This window comes from Eumetopias jubatus, unplaced genomic scaffold (assembly GCF_037043125.1).
Source record: "Eumetopias jubatus isolate StellerSeaLion01/CBP00866 unplaced genomic scaffold, mEumJub1_p1.0 scaffold_4, whole genome shotgun sequence".
Lineage (NCBI taxonomy): Eukaryota > Metazoa > Chordata > Mammalia > Carnivora > Otariidae > Eumetopias > Eumetopias jubatus.
The window spans coordinates 75,538,563-75,554,471 of NW_028274810.1; the positions used below are offsets into that span (position 1 = coordinate 75,538,563).

The 15,909-nt window shown below is 47.0% G+C and overlaps 1 protein-coding gene across 5 annotated transcripts in view; it reads right to left on the minus strand.

Moving 5' to 3' along the window:
* The window catches only part of NFYC (nuclear transcription factor Y subunit gamma), a 74,470-nt gene that overhangs the window by 2,882 nt on the left and 55,679 nt on the right, over positions 1–15,909 (minus strand). For all 5 annotated transcript variants that reach the window (XM_028123236.2, XM_028123239.2, XM_028123238.2 and 2 more), the window contains 4 exons: positions 13,804–13,899; positions 8,642–8,815; positions 5,061–5,219; positions 1,784–1,891 (listed from right to left, as the gene is read on the minus strand). In XM_028123236.2, the coding sequence (XP_027979037.1) occupies positions 1,784–1,891; positions 5,061–5,219; positions 8,642–8,815; positions 13,804–13,899 (537 nt within the window). The remainder of the gene's footprint in view (positions 1–1,783; positions 1,892–5,060; positions 5,220–8,641; positions 8,816–13,803; positions 13,900–15,909) is intronic.

Genomic DNA, 15,909 nt, shown 5'->3' on the forward strand with positions numbered 1-15,909 from the left:
AGTACATGTGAAAAGAACTGCGTCGCCACGTGGAACTGCGTCACAGTGCACCAGCTGTTCGACACAGCCTGGCAGACCAGGAAGAAGACAGAAACATGCTTGGTGCGTGTGTGTATCTACGCAACACTGGACTAGTGATGTCCTCTGTGTACCACCTCCTGGAACCATCACAGCCAACCTGCCAGGTAAGGGCTGTCCTCTCGAGTGTCCTCACGACAGCCAAACACCACCCACAGGCTTACCCATGAGGCTGTCGGGAGCGAGGAGGGGACCGGCGTGAAAGGGCTTCAGGAGGGTTTCTTACTGTTGTGCCTTGTTTTGGGTCCTTCCCCTCCTACCAGTCTATGAGTGGCTGGAGGGCAGAAACTCTATGTTTTGTCTTTACAGCCCCCAATGCAAAGTAAGTATTCAAGAAATGTCTGCAGAATAAATGAATGACCCTGAGACAAATGGAAAGTATTCTTCACAGATGAGAAGGTCAACTGTGCCCTGTGGCCGGCAGGACTGCCCTTCACATGAGCTGAGAAGAAAGTTTCATTTACCTTTAAATTCCATTTACATACTATTCATTCAACAAACACATATCAAGTACCTACTATGTGCCAGGCTGTCACAAATAAGATCTGTTGTAATGCAGACTCCAACTGCTCTCAGGTGCCCTCTCCTTGCTTCTCCCCTGCTCCTGTCTGAAAACCTGACTCTCCCCACTTTCTGGCTTTAGTTTCTGGTCCCCAAACGGACCTCGGAGGAACCCAAAACTCTTCCTTCTCATTTCCTCCCACCCACATGCCATAAAGTTTTTGGATCCCAGGTTAGAATCTTAAGGGTTTTTTTTGTTGTTGTGTTTTTGTTTTTGTTTTTTTTAAAAAGAAGGGTACCTAAGGATGTGACCAGTCTGGAGATGTGACTCCACGCCAGTCAACCCTAAGGAAGTTAGAGAAAAGCCCAGGACCTTATGTGAGCCAAGGAATGGGTCTGGAATGGGCCCTTTAAATGATCCCAGAGACTATATGGAACTTCGAAGCCTTGCTTTTGGCTCATTCCTCCTGTTTTCCTTTGGAGAAATCTTTGGAGACCTGCTCTACAAACTCAGCTCTGTCACCACTGTCAATAGATACATCACCAGAAATGCAACTGGGCCAGACGGGTCCAGCTCTTAAACGATCGCTGCTTTTTTTGGGTCTGAGGTAGAAGAATCCATTAACAATGCCTCCCCTTGACCAGCATCCCCCATCCCCTGCAAATGATGCCCATGGCCCCCAACCCCCAAGCCCAGGGGGGCTGCCCCCTCAGCACCTCTGACTAACAGTCTTCCATATCTCAGGGCATGAGAGGAGATGAAGGGGGCAGTCTCTGGCTAGGTGTGCATGAGGAAGTAAAATCCACGCAAGCTTTCCAAAGGACACGGGAGTTCCAGAACACAACAGCTATTTGGTTTTAAAGATGGAAACTCAGCCTGACGATGAGGCATGCTGTCAGAACGCCTGCTCTGGTCAGACATGCACACACATACACATCCATCAGGCTTTCTTCAAATGTCCCTGAGATTTCCCCTCCTTTGCATTTCTTTGTCCCTCAAGAACAAGACAGTAAGAGACACACTTTGAATCCAATCCTCCAATAAACCCCGTGTGTCCTTTGGGGTGAACAGATGTGCAGGGTGTGGAGGCGGCTCCTGCCGAAGGGTGAAGTGGCAAGGGAGCTATTGCTGAGCCCTCCTTTGCAGCCAGAAGCCAGCTCCGAACGGTCCCCTCCCCAAGCCCTGCATCTCTGGGGCACATACCTGTTGAGCGTTGGTGGCAAGTGTCTGGATCTGTCCCTGCACGACCTGGGTGCCTGATACAGGCTGGGCTAAGCGAATGTACTGCAGCTGGCCGGCATTCAGCTGCACCTAGAGCAGGGCCGACAAGCAGACACAGGAGACTGAGTGCAACCTCAACAGGCAAACTTCCCATGACCAGAGGTGGTGATTGTTCCCCCAACCCCCGCCCCCCCCCAGCCTTCCAAAGAAACCTATTCTGAAAGCCGTAACATCCCCACCTGGCAAGTCACAAAACACAAAAGAGGGTATGTTCCCTAAATGGACTTCGGAGAAAATTCCCAGAGGATCTGGTCACATACATGAGGAACAGCATGGCCACACCCTCAACATCCACTGGCTCTTAGCCGTCTGCTCAGTTTATCTTAGGATTTTCTCCCAAAAACTATCAGACATGATTGGAATGCTTTGTACCTTAAGTGTGGGCCACTCTCCCCTCTATCTCCAAACTCTGCCACCCTGGTTCTAGGCTGGCTGATGTAATACTGAGAAGAGCTCCAGCATCTGCCAGGAACCCAAAACAGATGGCTGTCACTCCGTACCTTAGCCCTAGTCCTGCCCAACCCCATGCTGCACATCTTGGAAAAAAAAGCTGGCCCGCTTCACTATTTCAGTCCCCAAGAGCCAGGACCAATGGGTGTCTGTGGGACTTTTAGGATCCTTGGTGTTCAGCACTAGCTTCTGGCCAAACTCCTCCCAAGGGGAAGCTGAATCAATAAACCTTTCACAGAAAACCCCATCATGGGAAACCAAAGCTACAAAAATGCCCTTAGAGTCCCTCATGCTTAAGATTAAATCTCAGATAATACAATAATACCACATGCTTCATTTAATTGTGCACTAAAAGCCTTAACTCAGGCCCTTAACGCTCCAGTGTACCATGAAAGTCTCAGGGCCTTGAGCAGGAATGGAGACCAAGGCGGTTGGTTGCATGAGAGGAACCGTGGCTCAGCAGAGGAGAGTCAGCAGAGCATTGCAGACATTTCCACTTGGGATTTGGGGGATGAAAGTGGTGCCAGGAGGACAGGCTGGTCTCTCTCCATCTGGGTGCTCAGGCACCACCCTTCCTGGCTGCCCAGCCTGCCGCTGTTGCCAGGGTAAGCTTCTTGAGGCGAACAGACAAGTCATGCCTCTTTGTCCTGGAGCAAGTTTTCCCCTCGCCTTTAAGAGCTAATTCCCTTGCAGGGAATTTTACTTCCATTAGGAAAAGGCTAAGAAATGAAGCTGCACTCCGGCAAGCAGTGTTAAATCTCACTGCTTCTCCGCAACTTCGGCCTCAAAGAGGATTTGAGCTACCAAGAAAAGACTAACAGTTGGTAGTTAGTATAGCTCTTGGAAGTCCTTGGTAGACCAGATTCCAGAACTGTCCACTTATGGCAAAATGGAGGGACATAAAATCTAAACTCGTTAAGAATCTGGTTCACAGGAGATGGGGCAAGATATTGTGACGGGCAGTCATTTCTTCCTGAGAATATGCCAAGAGCTGCTGGGAAGTTGTGATACAGGCCCAGACTGCCACCCTGCCCCCCGCACTAAGTCCCATAATGTGGCTTCCAGACAACAACGTTAAGTTGCTTTTGGGGATGAAGGCAGCCGGGTTAGAGGCTTGGGAAGCCTCATCTGCTGGGACTGATGGTGGCTGGTCCCAGGAGTCACCAGAACTCCAGTCAAGAAACAGAGGATGAAAGACGAAAAGCATGTCCCAAGAATGAGGAAGGTGTACTGACAGCCACAGGGATTTTTACATTTCCAAGCTGGGAAGAGCTCTTTGTAGAAATTCAGATGTGACTGAAAAGTTGTACACCAGATAGTTCCAAGCAGTTCTTAGAAGCAAGACGCTCCTCTTTTAGACTTAGGTTGAGACATCTGGTGATGCTCTGCCTTCAGTCCTCTACCACAAGGACAGGTCTGGGGAGCCTGGTAGCTTTTTGATGTTAACTCCAGGACCAAAAAGCCTGCCCTTTGGGCTTTCAAAAGAGAAGCGAAGTTTCCTTCATGAAGTCCTCTCTGTTGGGGTGAGCACTCTGAAGGAATTTAGAAATGCAGACTCCTGCAGAAGGTATCTGAGTACAGCAAATTCTGCAACAAATCTGTGCTATAGTTCTGTGCCCAGAACAGTTAAAAAGATCTGAATTAAAGTTACTACAAAGTGGGAACTCTTCTCTGGCTTAAGTGAACTTGTTCTGGCGCCTTCCCATGTAAAACTGAGAACCATTCAAAAGAGGTCTTGGGGTTAGTGGCCGAGACAGTGAGGCAAGGCACCTGTAACTGATGGGGGTGTGTGTGTGTGTGTGTGTGTGTGTGTGTGAGAGAGAGAGAGAGAGAGAGAGAGAGAGAGAGAGAGCGCGCGCCCTAGCAGAGAGAGAGTACACCAAAAGCCCGAGAAAGGAAGGGAAGGTGGGAGGGGAGACAGAAAGATACACAAATACACACACACTACACTTTCCTTCAGTTTTCTCTTGGTCTATTACTCTGTCAACTTAATAAGAACAGTTCCAAAAACAGCTTTTTTCAAAGAGGAAGTGGTTAACCAAGTCCAAGTGAGTTTCTCTATCTGCCTACATATCATTTACGATAGGAAGGGCAAGGGGCAGGAAATAGAGACTGCTCAATGTCACTCACTTTCTATATCTTTGGGTGGCAAAATGACCAATGTGTAGATGGCAAGTGTTAAGACAGGACACTTTTTTTTTTAACAAAAGAGCAAGTACAAGTAAAAAAGCCAACAAATCCAAGAAATGAAATCCCTCAAGGCACACAGGAAGCAGCAGTCCACAGTGAAGGGACGGATAAGTTAAATGAAAGCCAAAAATACACTTTGCTGCAGGCTCCACTGGGAACTGACTCATGAATATGCAACAAGTGTATTTATGGCCTTCCCTGTACACCTCCCTCTTATTCTCTGCTAATCAAAAGACAGGACTGCCTCACAGGGCCTTTGGGTCTTGGCATGGAATCGTGGTTACGAGCGTTCTCTGCTTAGGTGGAGTGCAGGGAAATCGAGAGGAGCTGCCCCACAGTGGCGAACTTGAGCTGGATTAAAGGAAAGCAGTGAGTATACGTTGAAGCAAGTCGTGGTCTGGGTTAACAGGGATATTTGTTCAGAGAAATGTATGTGTACACACACACATGCACGCGCACGGGTAGACACAATATTCTGTGTGTGCATTTAAGACCTGTAAGCACTCCCATTACAACAGAAGCACAGTGCCTTGCAGATGTGAGGCAGAGCAGGGCTTACCGGAATCTGCTGGATCTCTCCTGTGTTCGTGATGATCTGTTGCATCACTTGCATGGTCTGTCCAGTGCTGCTCTGGGCCTGCTGGGCTTGACCCTGGGGCTGAGCCTGAACAATCTGCACCTGCTGACCTTCTCCCACCTGCATGGTCACGGGCGTGGTCTAGAAAGAGTGATGAGAAAGCTGATTCAACCCCAGCTCAGAGCCTTTAGGCTTACCAAGGGGTTAACGACGAGCAGTTGAGGAGCAAACCCCTTCCATGGACGCCTAAGCTCATCTTAACACTAATTAACAATACTCAGAGTCCTTTGGGCCTTAGAGCACTGCTAAAGTTACTCTCCAAAATAAAAGATGGGAGAAAGCCACACACATTTTTAGGCACATAGTACAGAATATCTTGCCAGGCCCCAAACATCTCTATGGTTCAAATGCTGTAGCTTCCCAAAGCCCCTTCAGTGACAGGCACATATGGTACAAAGAATCCAAAGCAACCGTGATAGTTCCCTTAAGACATGGCCAAAGTCAAGTCTGGAGCAGGTGAATTTGGAGAGTGAACTAAATGGAGAGTGGGGTCAGGACAAATTTACTAAGCTCAGGACCTTGGACCCCTTTCTAGGCATGCCAGACACTGGAAGGAAATGAAGTGCCAGCTGGCTTCACGGAAGCAGCAGAATGACTCCAGCCCACACTGACCAGCTGGCTGCTCTGGACAAAGCACAGCTTCCCACAGGGGAGGTAAACACCGCTAAGACCTGGATGCTAACTGAGGCTACCCCTAAACACCAGAATTTAACAAAGCAAGAACTGTAACTCTCTAAAACAGGAACCCTAGATTTAAGAAATTTCTGTCCAATGTACATGACGTGGCAGATTGTGTCTCTCATACACACTTCATGGACTGCAGTTCCATGAAACTTACTCCTTTGAGCGATGGTAGACTTGAACTGTCAAAAGGGTTGGTCAGTCACTTGTTCAAATTTCAGAACTTTAGCCTCAGGTGTGACCTTTACAGACTACCTAGAGCAGGGAGCCCAGAACATACTGTTCATCTGCTGTGGGAGGGGGTGGGGAGTAGCGGGGCATGGTGTTGGGGGTGGTGGTCATGGTGCTGGAAGGAGGGTGCAATCTTTTAAACCACACCTACACCCCCAATGCCCCAATTTGTGTATGATGCCTCCCCACTGTGAATTCAGAACCACTTCAGTAAGAAGACAACGTGAGTCTCAGTGGCTCCTGGGCTTCTACTGATGCTGCTCTTCTGATGCTCTTACGTTCCTGACCGCACAGGTCCCCTGTGCATCTGAGGTTACAGGGGAAGGGGACATGTTCTAGGAACTACAGATGACACTCACGGGATTACTAGGTAAGGAGAAAATACTATGACCTGGAGGTCAGGAGGAAAGAGGACAGAGGAATCTATGTAAAAACACATGCGGTAGGCTAGGACAACAGGAAACACCTCCCATCCTCACACCAGCATTCTCGACTCAGCCTATTCCCCCAACCTCCAGGAATAGAAGTTTCCAATTTTATGACAACACACAGGATTCACTTTACCAAAATATGCTTTCCTTCCAATTTTAATAAGTATTCTGTCCTACAAAGGTTATCTGAACTCAACTTGAAATAGACATTACTACAGGTCCAAGGAGGGGTGACACAGCACAAGGCCACCCTGAACCAGCAGGACAGAGAACAGCTGGGAGACACTGGGTGAGACCAACTTCATCCCTGCAAGCCTCATCAGCTCCAAGCTGAGCCAGTCTGAGGTGGCAAAGAGGAGAGATGAAATTCTTGCTGACTAAAAAAAAAAAAAAAGCATACTGCCAACTCATCACTGAACTTTATCAACTCAATTTTCCCAAGAGGATTTCCAAGGTATTTCCAAATCATTTCAGGAAAATGAAGGCTTGTGTTAGCATGGCAGCTGTCAAATCACGTATGGTGTGCCCTGCTGTCAGAGTACAACAGCCACGAGCTGCTTAGGATGTTCAGCCAATCAGAGCCTGCGCCTGGTGGACTCCCTTGAAGTTTGCTCCGTAAAGGGATAAAGCCTTTGGCAGGGAAAGCTCTCACCACCCCAGAGGCACAAGCATTAGCCAAAGAAGGTCCCTTGGGCATCACGGTACGGTGAACGCCCTGAAGCAGGGACTGGGCTGCAATCGATTATCTTTGAACCCCTCCTGCCTAGCAGTGTCTGGCAAAGAGAAAGAACCCTAAAACTTCTGTTATATGGATTAAAAAGTGAGACAGGGAATAAATCCTAAAATCTTAATTAATATTTAAATCTACCTCCGCCCCAATTTTTTTCTTCTAGGCAAACCTAGCTCCTTACCCGCAGATACAAGGCTATCGGGGACGTGTCCTCTGCCTCTTTTCAGACTTGCCTAGATACCGCCCATGCTGACTATACCCTCCCACCGCTCCCTGTGCGGTTTCCCACCTCCAAGCCTTTGCCTGTGCTGTGCTCTCTTCTGGAAAGCACTCCTTCCCCTCTTTATCTGATTTGTTGCCATTGTTCCCTCTAAGACTTGTATTATTCCCTTCAGGGAACCTTCTCTGACATCCGCTTCTACCACTTCCCTCATGTTTTGTTAATTGGTTTTTTTTGGTCAGAGAGAAAGAGAGAGAGAGAGAGAGAGCGCGACACTGAGCAAGCAGGGGGAGTGGCAGGCAGAGGGAGAAGGAGCCTGATGTGTGACTCGATCCCAGGACACTGGGATCATGACCTGAGCCAAAGGCAGATGCTTAACCGACTGAGCCCCCCAGGCGCCCCCTAGATATCCCTTTTGATGTGATCCCATAACACCCTTTACACAACCCTAAGTGTTTCTTACACTTCCCACGTGGTGGAATTATAATCTTTAAGTATTTGTACCCTACTAGATTGTGAAAATTCTTAAAAATAGGGAGTTTTATTCATGCTTTTATCCCTAGCACATAGGATATAGGGTCAATGTTTGATGAATAAATTAATGCTTGACCAGGAATTGGATTCAGAGCTCAGAGAGCAGAGTTCTCTACAGCCTCTCAATATCCCCAACAAACATGGATGTTACTGCTTTCACAACAATACAACTGGGGAGAGAGAATATTCTGATCACTACTGTAAAAAGAGAAAGTCCCTTGACACAACTGTGGTGCAACAGAGAAATGACAGGGAGAAGGGGAGGAGAGGGATGCAAGCTGGTAACGATGCCTAATCTCTTCCTTAAAGGTCTAACACAGTCCAATTCCAGCATAGGCACAGAAAGCAGACGTGGGGTCCACTCACAATACCTCCGACGGGGATGTCACTACTCTTCATGGGGGAACGATATAGATGTTTTCCCTTAGCTCATGGGGATCCTGGTGAGCGTCTGATTCACTGCACTCTCCTCATTTGACTCTGAGAAAACCAGGTCCCAGAGAGCTTAGGGTCACACATCACCTGGGTGGCTGATGTGGGGAGCAGCTCAAGTTTCCAGGCTTCAACTCCAGGGCCCTCTGATGACTGGCCTGCCTCTCCGCCCAGGCCAGCCCTTCCCCGTTCCAAACCTAAGTGGCGCGGGCTTGCTGGCGGACACTCCGTGCCGCTCACGGACCTGGCCCTGCTGCGGCTGCGCAATGATGATCTGCCCAGGCTGGATGGTGGTCGCAGAGCTGCTGGTCTGCTGGCCCTGCTGCTGCCCCTGGACTTGGACGGCGGCAGGCTGCTGAGCCAGCGTGAAGTAGTACTGGACGGGCTCAGCAGGAGTCACGGACTGGCGCACCTCCTCCTGTGGGGTAGAAGGAGAGGCAGGTAAGGGGAAAAGAACTGACTCAGCAGCCGCCACAGTGAATTTCCATTCTTCCCCCAAACGGACTCTGTGCAGTTGCCTGCTGAATGCTGAGCTCTCCACATCTGAAGCCAAGGGAAAGTGGAATTCGAAGAGACCAGTTGTGCTAAATCAAACTAAAAATAACAGATTCCATAGGCTTCACAACACATACAGCCAATTTTCAGAAGTACAGAGTAATCACCCATCGCGTGATGAGTTGCAAATGGGCAAATAATTACCGTAACTAAAAACCACGCACCAGCAGTGCTTATCAGTAAACGCTGTCAAGGCCTGTGATCTGCAGACGGTGCTAATTGTGAGCACTGGGAAGATGCTACCCAAACATCAAGCTCTCAGGCTGGCCCCCAATCTCCCAGATAGGCAGCACTCTTCTTATTTGGTGCCCACCAGCTCTGGAGGGACAGAGCAGGGGAAAGGGAAACAGGGCTTTTCCTGGGCTGGAATTTTAGAATTGGCAATGTCAGGATTGAGAGCACCGGTAGGCAAGTGCCCAGCTTTTCACAGTTGGTCACTGAGGGCCACGTCTATCCAGTGTCATATCTGGTTCTGGTTGTACTTAGCCACAGAAGCGCAACCCAGGGGGCCTGAGGAACAGCTCTCCGCTGGGGGGCTGCCTTGGCTGACTAGGGAGGCCGCATTCTGTCCGCTCTGCTGGGTGAAGAGACCGTTCCTTCTTCAGCTGACGTTTTCCATGGCAGAAGGAGTAAACAACCCTCTCCCAGCCACCTTAAGCTCACAGCTGAGAGTGTAGGATGTTTACACACACTACGGCATGGTTAGAGCCTGACGGTCCGGGGTTGATAGGCCCCTGACCACTGACACAGAGATCGGCGTCTGCTCCGGAGGGCCCTGCGACACACGGTGCCCCTGCCTGGGACAACAAAAACAACAGAAACATACAACCACTTGGGCTGGCTGAGCAGAAAATTAGCTTAATTTACTCACTTCCTTGTTCTGGGCTAAGTTTGCCAGGTTCAAGTAAAGAGGAAAAGACACTTCTCCAAGGTATAGAGATGCTGTGGACTGCCTCAAAGCTCCCCACAGTGACAGTGACACAGTTGGTACTGACTGCATACCCTCACTAGGTTAAGTGCCCCAATCTATGGTGCACAGTCCCTTCCTCACCATACTTTGTTGTACTTGCTTGTCAAAATTCACTGCCTTCCCTGCTCGAGTGAAAGCGCTATGAGGGCTCAACTCTCTCTTGCTCTTCGATGTTCCAATCATTCATTCCCTTATAAGTAGGCACTCAATAAGAGGTTGCTGAATGGACAGATTTATAGACTCAGGCACAGAGCTGCAGGTAGGAAAGTGGTTTTTTGTTTTGTTTTGTTTTTTTAGTAAGCTCTATACCTAATGTGGAGTTTGAACTCACAGCCCCAAGATCAAGAGTCCCATGCTCCTCCGACAGCAAGCCAGGTGTCCCACAAAGTGCTTTTCTAAAACTTAAGTTGGTAGTATGACATATTCTCTTGAACCCAACAGCTTTTACCAATAGAAAAGAGTACCTAAACTCTCTTTTGTTACCTCTAGGATTCTGTGGCCATGGTGTGGGGAGAAGCTTGTAACCCGTGCAGAACAGGGCTTGCCTGGGGACTGGGGGCCCCAGATACTAGAATTAGGACTGACAACTAGCCTTTCAGGAACTGGGGTCTCGGCATCAAAAGATTCCCTAATGGCCACCCACCCAGCCTCAGCAGACACTTTTAACATTCTGGGTTTCTAAGCTACTCCTCAAACATGAACAAATTTTCTAGGTTAATGTGTTCTGTGCTTTAGACCCAAACAGTCTGAACCCTGAACGTAATCACACTGAGGCAGGAAAAAAAAGGAGGTCCCCTTTTTCTCATCTAGGTCTATTTCCAGCACAATGTAACTATAACAACAGCACCTTCTTTTCAACTCAACTTTTCACCATTATAAATAAAGGTCAGCCTGTCAACTAGCTCTTGGCTTTGAAAGGGATAAATACCGATACCCTCCCTTACCCAAGAAACAGAGGCCAACTGCTCTTTTTAAAGCTCTTGAAATAGGTTCAATGTATTTATTTTCCACTGAGAACGTCCTTCCCATTTTATAAAAAACATCACTATACTCTAGACCTAACTTACAAAAGCTCTTGGGTAAATGAGAGGGTAGAGGATTGAGACACCCCCAGAACCAACTTGAAGGAAATCAGGAAGGAGGGAGAAACTGACATTTCCCAGCCCTGACCTATGATTGTTCTTTCTCCAGTTATCTCTCACTGCAACTGACCTGCAAGTGAATACACTCTTTCTGCCAGACAAAAAGCAAATCCTTGAAGCAATCCTTTCAGAAACCAAAACAGTCCTTGCCAAAAACTGTGGCAGCAGGTAAAGAGCTTCTCCTACATTGCCTACCAAACCCTCTTAAGTTGTTTATGACCTAGGCAGTGTCTAGGACACTCTGGAAGTACCAAGTAGAGGCACTTAGGCTTGTGTTGTGAGCACCAGGCGTGACTGCTCTTGAATCACTGGAATGGAACGAAGCACATCTAAGGTTCGTTTGCATTATGAAGACTCATCCGGCCAATGGAGGGCAAGCTAGCAAGGGAATGATTATGCTTGGTTTAAAGAAATGGGTGAAGAGACAATGACATTTCAATGGGCAGGAACTTTCAACTCATAGCTTTAGTGGGGTAGAAGTCAGCCTCAACTATCTTCTGCTTCTGCATAGTCTTTACTTGCTTCCCCGAAGAACAAGAGAAATTTCCAAGCATCTCTGAGAAGTCAAGGACCTTAGATCTACAACTCAGTATTTCTGGCTAGTTTCTTTCTCCAAGAGTGGGAAATGACCCCCTGTGCTAGAACAATCTCGAATGACTGGATCAATCCAGAATGGGGCACTTGCCCAGCTTTCACAGTGGCCTCCCTGACCAGAGGGCTTGCTCTTGGAATCTTTTCAGAAGGGGAGACTGACAAACGTCAGAGAATGAGCAGCATCCCATCCTCGGGCCATCACTACAGAGTTGTGCAGCCAGCTCCAGACTGAAAAAAGTACTTTCACTTCAGGAGCCAGAAATGAACTGCTGCCTCCTTCAGAAAGGGTGAGTTTTGAAGAGTAGGCGCTTTTAAAGGACTTAAGGAGGTGCCAGCCAATTTGGAACTGGGGAAAACTTCATGTCTACAGAGGATTAAAAGTGCTATCTTAGAATTTCAGGCCAGCTTTCAGCAATCTCAACCTTTCAAAGGCCAGGCAGCAGCTGTCCCCAAAAGGACACCCATCAATGGCTTGAACACCTACAAAGACCTGAATCCAGGCAGCAAGGAGCTGTTTCAGCTAGACACTTTAAAAGGAGATGGATCACAGCATTATGAGTCAGGCTAGGATGGAACTAGGAGCTGCCTGACACCCTGAGAGAGCCAGGCACTGAGGACGTGAGGAAGGGACAGGACATGACCCTCCCCTCTAGCCAGTTGGTTCAGCAAACAGCCCACAGAGAACGAGCAGGAGTTAGCACAAGGCCTGATTTTGTCACAGGGCTCACCACCTTGTTTTTAAAGGGAGCTTCTGAAACAAATTCCAAAAAGGAGAGCAAGGGTGTGGTAGCATTTGTTTTGGAGGAAGAGAAGTGGTCTGAGTTCTTGTTGTACAGACTTCTCAGAGAGGAGGGAAACACACCAAGAGGAGGAACTGAGCCCGTGGGCACAAACCTGCAATGGTTTCAAAGGCGATGTGCAGCTGGGGACGACCGTGGCAGCCTGCCGCTGTAAACATCCGACTGAAAGCTCCTCTGAACACCTTACAGCTTCCAGTCAAGGATGTTTACAGTAGCAAAGACTGCCCAGAAAGAACGGAGCCGCAGTGAGGCGCCCTGCTCTAATAAGGAGGGGACAGAGGGCCTGCTGATACAAAGGCCCCCAGGCAGGGTCAGGATTACAGATGTCCTTTTAAGATGCCCACTTCTATACTTCCTGACTGATTATTAGTGCGAGACAGCATAGGAGAATGGTTGTCACTGAATGATTCTGTTCTAAGGATAATATATTATGAAATAATTCATTAAAAACACTTAAAATTTTATTAACAAGATAAAGCAAGCAGAACAAAGCACAGCTTTGCTCCTGCCAGACACTGCCACTATTCCCCAAGTGTCTCTAACCACACCTACTGAGTCATGCAATCTGCGTGCCTCAAACAATGAGCTATACAGGAGAGGGGTCTATTACAATTGCAATTAAGAGCCTGATGCACCCAAGGTGCTGAAAAAAAGTCAGTGTGACCTTTGGAGAGGGGCAGGCAAAAGAAAGGCAAAGACAGATATTCACATTCTTTCCCGTGATTGCTTAGAAAACAGCTTAAGTGGTGGTTCTCAAATTGGGCTGCACATTAAACACATCTGAAAAGCTTTAAAAAAGTACTATGGCCTGGGCCTCCCCCTCAGATTCTGATTCAGCTGGTGTGGGATAAAGCCCAGACGCTAGTATTTTTTAAGCCCTAACAGGTGATCTAATGTATAGCCCGAGCACTACACAGAGAACCGCAATCCAGAGTAAGAGAAAACCCAAGTCCATTCACTCCAAACACCACTGTGCACATAGAGAAGCTGTTTCTTTAAATCTTGAAAATCTAAAATCTGTACCTGGCTGGAAATGTTCTCCCATCCCAGGTTAAGAACTCTGAGAGACTCCCTAGGGTACCTTGAAAAGAGCTTCACTTTACTGTTTGTAACTTGTCTTTATCATTTTTGTCTACTTTCACTGAAATACCACCTCAGAGGCACTGAGTTAAAAGTATCCATAAATGAGTAACAGAGGGAGATGTTAAGGATGGATCTGGTCTAGAGAAAGAAAAGCAAAAGGAACAGCAAATGACTTGGGCTGAGAGAGGAAAAGGAGCATATCTGACACCAGTATGCAAGGTGCTCTTCAGTCAGAAGCAGGAGCAAGGCCTTCCCAGCTCACCTGACGCTTTGGAGGTTTCAGTTCATCTCTTGGAACAATATCGATGAGAAAGTCAAACTGATCAAATTTTGTAATTGCCATGGCGATATCATTCCTCTGTAACAAAGAAAAGCAGGGTGAAAAATTAGCCGGGGGAGAAACTAGTTCACCTGACTTTACACCCTCCATGTCACAAGTAAGAGAAGATGAGGACCTCTAAGCCAAACTCAATGACCGTGGCTAAGGCTACAGCTGGAATACGCACAGCCAAACTCACCAACTTCACGTCAGACTTGATGGACAGACACTGACAAAGAAGATGCAGATGTAGTTCATGCTCTACTAACTGGGTATTTGAGTCTCTAATTACGACTACCACCTCTGGTGGATCCTACCCCAAGTCCTCCCCACAGTTGTTAAATTATCATCCTCCAGCCAGCAATCTCAACTGGCAGGTTTCTGTTCATTGCGTGGTTAGCAAGGTTAGGCTATTATTCAATCTTATAACCTTTGGGGATCTCTATTGAAATCCTAATTAAATAACTTTTTATAGTATTTTCCAATCACAGGATCTATAGAATATTAGTTCCCACAAGGCTATGATTTGTATTTTGGAATTTAAAGTCACAATGTTAGGGGCGCCTGGATGGCTCAGTTGTTAAGCGTCTGCCTTCTGCTCGGGTCCTAATCCCAGGGTCCTGGGATCGAGCCCCTCATCGAGCTCCCTGCTCAGCAGGAAGCCTGCTTCTCCCTCTCCCACTCCCCCTGCTTGTGTTCCCTCTCTTGCTGTGTCTCTGTCAAATAAATAAAAAAAATCTTAAAAAAATAAATAGTCACAATGTTAAATCCACGGTTTAAATCTTGTTTAATGTGATTTGATACCAGAAGTCTGAAGTTGTTACTAGAATTGACTACATGATACTGAAACCAAGCCCTGTTCCAATGGAATTCTAAGAGTGATACTCCCTTTCTTTAAATAATAAAATTAAAATTAAAAAAAATTAAAAACTATTAAAAACGAACACACTATGTATCCTTAAGATTCATGTTATTTCACTGTATGAAAATTTTAAAGCAAAAGAAAAAAAGAACAAGAAAAAGTAGTGAACTCTCGTGAATGATATGCATGTTCAAGTCTTTAGGGGAAAGTAAACTTTGAAATGCATTTAAAAAGAGATCGGGGCGCCTGGGTGGCTCCATCAGGTAAGCATCCTTGATCTCAGTCTGGATCTCGGGGTAGAGTTTGGGCCCTCCACTGGGGGGCCCAGTGTGGAACCACTTAAAAAAAAATAAGTGACTCGATGCACAGAGGGACAGACAGATACGAGGATGAAGTGAGTAAACTGTTAACAGTAGGATCTAGGTGGTGAGTATATAAACACTCACTATTAACTTTGCTTACGTTTGAATGTTTTCATAATAAAATGTTGGGGGAGAAAGGCAACATGGTAACAGAAATCCCTAGCAATCTCTATATATCATATCTTAAAAGAGGTGACTCACCAGACAAAATAAAAGGGGATGGAAATTTTCTGTTTTTTCCTTCCCTTCTCTCTGTGATGGCCCCAAGCCACTGAAATGCAAAACCCCAATGCATCCTTCTTGCCAACCACCAGCTTGATAATAAACCCTCTACCCGAAGCAGGGCACATCTTAAGGCTGCCAGGTCTCATTTAAGATCAGTACGATATAGTATCACATTCCTGATGATGTCACCTACTCAAAGCTACCTAAGCAGCTCATCTATGGATGGAACTGGGGGGGGGGGGGCGGCAGGGGTGGGGAACCAAATAATAAGCACTTCCAAACACACACCAAAGTGTTCTACAGTTTTTTGGAAACACAAACATACTTCAGTTGGTCTTTTTAACATTTTATTTTGCTTTTCTTCATGCTAGTGATATTTTACTGAATACTCATATTCAGTAAAACAGAAATCTTAAGGATACAGCTTGATGAATTTTAATAAATATATGCAGCCAGGTAGCTATCACACCCAGATAAGATGATAAAAAGTGTCCTTCTCTCTCTTTCCAACCAATTGCCCTCCCCCGAATCTGAGACAACCACTACTCTGATTTCTATCATCACAGAAGGTGACAGTATATGGTATCATGTGCTATATAA